A 6,480-nucleotide genomic window follows, 5' to 3' on the forward strand; every position below is an offset into this window, starting at 1 on the left:
CTGCAGCGATGGCTTTCGGTCTTTCTCTTCAGGGTCCGTTAAGTCCAAACGTTTTGGCTCATTTTTGAAGAGTGATAGCACTTTTCCTAAACAGTTTAATATTTTAAAAACAGGATGGCAGCAAAAAAAACCCCTGTCACGCAGATACTCTGTTTTTTTCATCTTCATGCATAATTCATTAACATACAGTGCTTTTTCTTTTTCATTTTAATTTGTCATTTCCCTGTCTTTCCCGTGCTTTATGTTTGGTGACGTGTTAGAGCCAGGAGAACCATTTCATTAGGCTAAAAAAGAGAAATCCTAATTGTAAATTAATTACACCCGTGCATGACATCCCTGCTGTTTCTGTGGTTAAAAGAACGCTCGGTTTGGTTAGGGTAGCTGCGGGTGTCCCTGTCGCCGGTGCACAGGCGGCTAAGCAAAGCTGCATGGCGTGAAGAAAATGCCCTGACGGAATGGAAGAGTTCTTAAGAGCACTCGGTTTCCTCTAATTTGACTTTTTTTTTAACCTGGGTGGGGTTTTATACTGAGAGGGAAGGCCTTGAGATAATCACAACATTGTCAGTTGGGTTCTAAAGAACACTTAGATGGAATGAAGAGACGAAATAGAACCCTCCCCATTCCAGATGTCCCAGTTAAGGCACCAGTTCTCCCTGAGCAGCCCACTGTGGGTCTGCACTGCTCCTCCAGAAGCGTCCGTCCCTTTTGTGCTGCCTAGTCAGACAGTGGAAACTCATCACCCGTGCCCTCAGTTCCCAAACTGTGACGTCCGTACTGGCCACGTTGGCGGCGTCAGCAGGAGCGTCACCTCCCCTGTCTAATTCTTCAGAAACACCAGGTTAAAAACCCAAGGCGTTTAACCTCATTGAGTAAAGGGAAAGTACACAACTATGCCCAAAAACTACACCTGGTAGTTGCTGGCCTAACCTACACGCTTTGAATTGCTAGTCTGTCTGGTAGATCTTGGGTTTATCTCCTCATCTCTGCACCCATCTTTTTTAACCTTTTTTCCCATCCCTTCCTTAGTGTGCTGTACTCCTTAGGAGTATGTGGCTCGACTGCTCTCTTCTGTGGAAATTACTCCTCGGAGGCGGTCTGAGAACAGCTCCATCCCCAGGAGTTTGCGGTCCGCACGCGCTCTGTCGCGGGACAGCGCCTTGCCCTTTGCAAGGCGTCGCAGAGCTGCTGCTGGTTCTCGCCCTGCTGCAGCCCAGCAGATAGAGCAGCTTTGCCGCTGGCCACTGGTGGATTTCTGACCGTTTTTAGGTGACACATTCGTGGGAAAAGCAATGCCCAGCTCAGTGTATCCCAGGGCTGAGCGCCCTCGAGAGGGAAGGGTCGCTTTCCATGCGTAGCAGATCAGCTGAGGTGGCTGCTTCCCCGAGAATTGCCGTGTGGCTCTTTTCACCAGCTTTACTCCAGGAGGCTGCTTTACGTAAGCTGCTGCCTCCCCTTAACCGAGAGAAGTCGTGCCCAAGCAGCGGCACGTTTCGGCTGGCCTGGCACCGGAAGGCAGCTGGTGTTTCGGATCCTTGGAGCCGTAGGCTCTACGGCTCGTTGGCAGCCGTCAGTCTAGTTGCTACACGGGGTGGCCATTCGTAAAGGCGCTTAAGAAGCAGAACCTAAATTTTCAGAGGTGGGAACCGAACTTCCTTTCCAAAGAAGTAAGCAAGATCGGATGAGCTCTGCTTTTATCCACATGTGCTGGGACTGGAGCAAACCCTGCGTAGCTTCCTGCAGCTCTTGCAGCCCTACGTGAAATCAGGTGGCGCTTCCCGCGGGTTGACGTGTTCGGTAACCTGTTAATAACCCCTCTCCTTCACGTGTTGGGTTCGCTGTGCAGGTGCCGTTGTTGGCAGTGCGCTGCTCACCTCGGTCGTTACGTTCCAGCACGTTCGGCACCGCGTGTGACCGCTCCGTGCGCCTGTGACCAGTACTGAGGAGAGGAGCGAGTAGAAGGGAGGCAGAGGAGTTGGTATTTTCAGGCTCAGACCATGAAAATCTGTGAGTGCATCACAGGTGGAGAATAGGGATGTTGTCGTGGGGTTGGGAGGGAGAAGCTTCCCCCAGCGTGTTGAGGTATTAAATGGGAATGTGATACTGAACTGCTGGGATGAGATTAAGGTGAAAAAGCAACTTACTGGGCCTCGGTTTTTTATGAGAGTTTCGGTTTTTCTGGGCGAAAGCTTGCTACTCTGGCAACCTCCCTCCTGTGGCTACTTAACAACTGCCGTGGGAAGAGTGGTTTGAAGTCAAGGACTGCCTTACTCAGAGAAGTATGATGTGCTTTAATGAAACTGCATTTGGTAGAAGATCAAAACAAACCTGTTTTCCTGAGCAAATTGCTTTTTTCAATTGGGCTCCATGCAGCATCAAACAAAACACCAGTACCTCCGTCACTGGAGACAGAAACGCATTCCCCTTCGTTCCAAAGGCGGCATCGTCGGAAGTTGTGTTTCCTGTATTCATTGTTTTGCTCGGAAACCAATTTACAGCCATCCCCACCAAACTTGTGTGCGAGGTGTAGCCTGAAGTTACTCCCTTGGAATGGGAAAAGCTTCCCGAGCTAAATGCCTGTTAATTCACAGAAATACGGTGTCCTTGAGGATGTGGTGGCTCCGGGGGGTTGCACAGTGCCGGTTGCTCCGGATCAGTTAGGAAGCCGTCGTGCGTGTGCTCTGGTTAGTGGGAGGCTGGCGGTTTCCAGCGCTGTGAGGTAACGGGTCCCTGTGACACGGATTAGAGATACAACAGGACGGGACAATCCCGTCGGTTGGATTCCGGTTCAGGAAAGTAGCCAAGGGAGCTGAATCGCTGGAGTACAGTCAGTGTAGAATCATGGAATGGTTTGGGTTGGAAGGGACCTTAAAGCCCATCCAGTTCCAACCCCCCTGCCATGGGCAGGGACACCTTCCACTAGACCAGGTTGCTCCAAGCCTCATCCAGCCTGGCCTTGGACACTCCCAGGGATGGTGTTCGGTCACCAGGCTTCCCTTTTATTTCGCCTTTTTCCCGTGCGGCCTCGGTGCCTCGGCAGCTCAGGAGGCTTGGGTTGCTCTGCGGCCAGGGCAAGCCTTTCTCCGGGGCGCTGGCTGGGGCACAGTTGATGTGGAGTTGACGGAGCAGCGTTCCTGTAGGTTTGCCGGCGTTCGAGCTGAGCGGTTCCCACACGGCGCCGCCTGCGGAGGAAAAGCGCTTGCCGTTATGGCTGGTCCTTGGTATGTGCTTGACGAGTTATTGCTGGTTCTGTTTCTGATAGGAAAGAGAAACTCTGCAGAAGCAACTGGACGAGGCAAACCGAGAAGCGCAAAAATACCGTCAGCAGCTTCTAAAGAAAGAGCAAGAAGCAGAGGCCTATCGGCAGAAGTTAGAGGCAATGACCCGCCTCCAGACTAACAAAGAAGCCGTTTAATAGAAAATGAACGTCCTGCAACGCCCGTTGCTTTCAGAGCCCGCCGTACAACCTTGAGCTGTGCGCTGGATGGCTGCGACACCGGATGACGTGACGGAGAAGATGCCACGAGTCGATGCCTGGACTTAAGCCGTGAGCTCCGAGGACTTCTTGTAACATAAAAACTCTGACTTTAGAAATTGTGAAAAGTATTTAAAATGAAATACTGTAAATAGTTGTTTTTTTTACAGTTTCAAAATGAGTTGATAAATCTTTTTGAAGGGATCCAGAAACATGAGAAGCCAATGTTTTTGTGAAATTTTTGATTTTAGTATGAATCTAACTTCCGAAAAACAGAACAGTTTTAAGGGTGATGTTGATTTAAGCTGACCGTTTGAAAATGAATCACGTGACAAAATTAATTCACAGTTATTTCCACGTGGCAACAACTTAAACTTCTCCAAATAAGATGTTTCCAGGTGGAAATCTCGGTACAGCTTTAAGTAGCTGTCTCAGAGTCTCGGAAAACCATTTTTGGTTGGTTTTGGGGTTTGTTTTTTCTTTTTTTTTTTTTTTAATTTTAGGTGGTGAGTTTTTATATTTAATTTCCGATGTATCCAAGTAGATTTACGTGTATATGGGCGAATCTTTTTGAAACTCCTCGGTTTGTACATAGGCCGCATGTCCCCTGCGTTTCTGCACGTCCACCTGTGTGGGTATTTGTCAGCAAAGACGAGGAAGGTGCCGAGGGAAGCGTTTTGCCTCGGGGTGGTTTGACGTGAGCCAGCAGCCCGTTTTGGCCTGGGTGGTATATTTCTTGGAAGAATGTAATTTCTAATTAAAAAGAAAAATCATTTCCCCTGCCAGAGGCAGTTTAAAACGGGGTCGTGGGGGCAGCGAAGACGCACTTCGCGCACGACGACGTCCCCGCGCAAGCGCCGTGAAGTTCGGCGGCGAATAGGAACGAGTGTCTCCTCTAGGACACGAATTGGAGTTCTTTTAGAATACTCCTGCCGATCTCTTTTCCCCCAGTATCCCTGAAATTACTTCAGCGCTACGTTTTTTGTCTAAACGGGCTTTTGCATTCTGATTATGCCATGGGACAAGTCATTTTTTTACGTTGCGGCGATGCTCCTCTTACCCGGCATCGTCGTTCTTCGCTGTGCCGCCGTGTCGCTCTGCGTCCGTGCCGCGATCCGTTACCTGCAGCACGTCAACACCTTCGGAGCGTTGGGAAAGCTTTCCGAGCCCCCCTGACGCACCGCCTGGGGCAGGTGGGTGAGCGCCACGGTCTCAGGTTTATAACCCCGCGGGGGGTGTTAAGCGACTGGCCCAAGGCCACGTGGATCGGTGGCGGGCCCGGGCCTAGGTCTGGGGAGTTCCTGGCTTCTAGTCCCGTGCGTCGCCTGAGCTGCCTTAAGATTGTTCAGCGCTGTGTTATGTTCTGTTTTGAACTGCTCTGCAGATTCCTCGTTTGTAAGCTAAACCTCGTTGTGCTTTGCTTTGTTGTTCCACGTTCCACTGCTTTTATGGAATCGTTTATATAAGAACTTAACGCAGAAAGTCTGCTTTACCTATACTGTACACGGAAGAATTACCCTTAAAACTGTACTCTGGCCTACTTTTTCTATTTTACGATTAAATATCTTTTCCACATACGGATTCCATTTCGGTTGTTTTGTGTGGGCGGTTGGCGCTGGGGGCCGCGTTAGGCCTTGAGGAAGACGTGGAAGAAGGGGGTTGAGGCTTAGCGTGGGCCTCGGTGGGAGGAGTGGGGAAAGCATCGCGTTGTACAGCGTGACGTGGGATCTTCCTTCTGCAGACTTGGGCTCAGGTTTGTGGAGTTGGTTAGGAGCAAATCCGAAGTATCTAGTATTGGTACAGATTTGGTGAATTTGAACCCCAAGAATCAGTAAGAAGGGGAAAACCCGCGGTGGCGGTTCTTAGAAGGATCGTTTTCCAGGGCGTAAGTTCTCCGGCGATCCGAGGGTTTGAAGCAAACCTTACGCAGTGACTGACTGGAAATTGCTACATTCCGGGTGGGTTTTTTTTCCCCCTCAAAACTCTCCATTGTGTCAGTAGCGACCGCAGGAACCAGTGGAGCAGGGTAGGCGTTGCTCCGAGTGACTCTGCGACCAGCGTTGTGTGTCCTCGCGTCCCGCGGACTTAACTACGCTTCCATCTCCGTCAGCTCTCGCAGCGATAAGAGTTTCGCCGTTAGCCGGGGGAGCGATAGCCGCAATCGCGTCCAGGCGGAGAGTTTCCCACGGCTCTGACGGCACAGACCTCCGTGGCAAACAATGAAAAGAGCCTTTTCTATTCATTCTGCTTCCTGTGAGCAAATACTCGACCCCTCGTGGCCTGTAACAAAATCCTTCCAAGCGCAGGGTCGCTGTGACACACGTGTGTTTATCGCCAGCGGTATTTACCCTCCCGGCAAGTCATTACCCCCGGCTTTATCCCAGTGCCGAACGGGACCTGCTGTTCCCGCCCGGAGCGAGGAACCAAGCTGGTGAAGGGATCACCGTGGAGCACAGGCGTAGTGGTGGGGGGTGTCACGTGGGATGTGGGTTGTGTAGCCGAGCTCTGAAAGCCCTGGGGAAAGCGTTGCTCCGGGCCTGTCGTTCCAAGCGGGAACCGTCGATGTCGTTAGCTACCCGCTTGCTTCCAGCCGCTGTCCCTGCGGGAAGTACGAGCTGCTTGTGACGGGGGAGAAGGGCAGGTTTGGGGGAACGCCGAGCTCTTTTGGAGTTGGTCCCGTGCCTCGCGCCGGCCCCTTCTCGCCTGCTTACGGTGACCCTGGCGAGAGAGGTTCAGCCACTCGGTGTGTGGGCAGCTCACTACGTTTTCCCTAGTGTTCCCGGCAAGGGGTGAGGTGAAGCAAACACGCGTGTACTGCGGGGTGTTTTTCTGCACTTCTTGCACTTTTCAGTGTCTTTTTTAATCGACTTCTAAACAATTTCAGTATATTAATCTGATGCGCGTGTATCAGAGCATCTTTGCCCTATCTGCGCAACAGTTCCTCCGCCCGTATCTAATCGCAGCAGAACCTAGGGAAGGTCTGCGCGCCGTCGCCGTGGAGAAAGGCT

General features: G+C 51.3%; 1 protein-coding gene across 3 annotated transcripts in view; it reads left to right on the forward strand.

Moving 5' to 3' along the window:
- Positions 1-3,940, forward strand: part of GABPB1 (GA binding protein transcription factor, beta subunit 1) — a 14,914-nt gene extending 10,974 nt beyond the window's left edge. For 2 of the 3 annotated variants that reach the window (XM_010148260.1, XM_010148261.1), the window contains exon 8: positions 3,260-3,940. In XM_010148260.1, coding sequence (XP_010146562.1) covers positions 3,260-3,412 — 153 coding nt within the window. In that variant the 3' untranslated portion in view covers positions 3,413-3,940. Of the gene's footprint in view, positions 1-1,616; positions 1,637-3,259 lie in introns of all 3 variants that reach the window. The other variant, XM_010148259.1, reaches the window with a different exon arrangement.
- Positions 3,941-6,480: the final 2,540 nt, after the last annotated feature.

Source organism: Eurypyga helias, unplaced genomic scaffold (genome assembly GCF_000690775.1).
Source record: "Eurypyga helias isolate BGI_N326 unplaced genomic scaffold, ASM69077v1 scaffold30973, whole genome shotgun sequence".
Lineage (NCBI taxonomy): Eukaryota > Metazoa > Chordata > Aves > Eurypygiformes > Eurypygidae > Eurypyga > Eurypyga helias.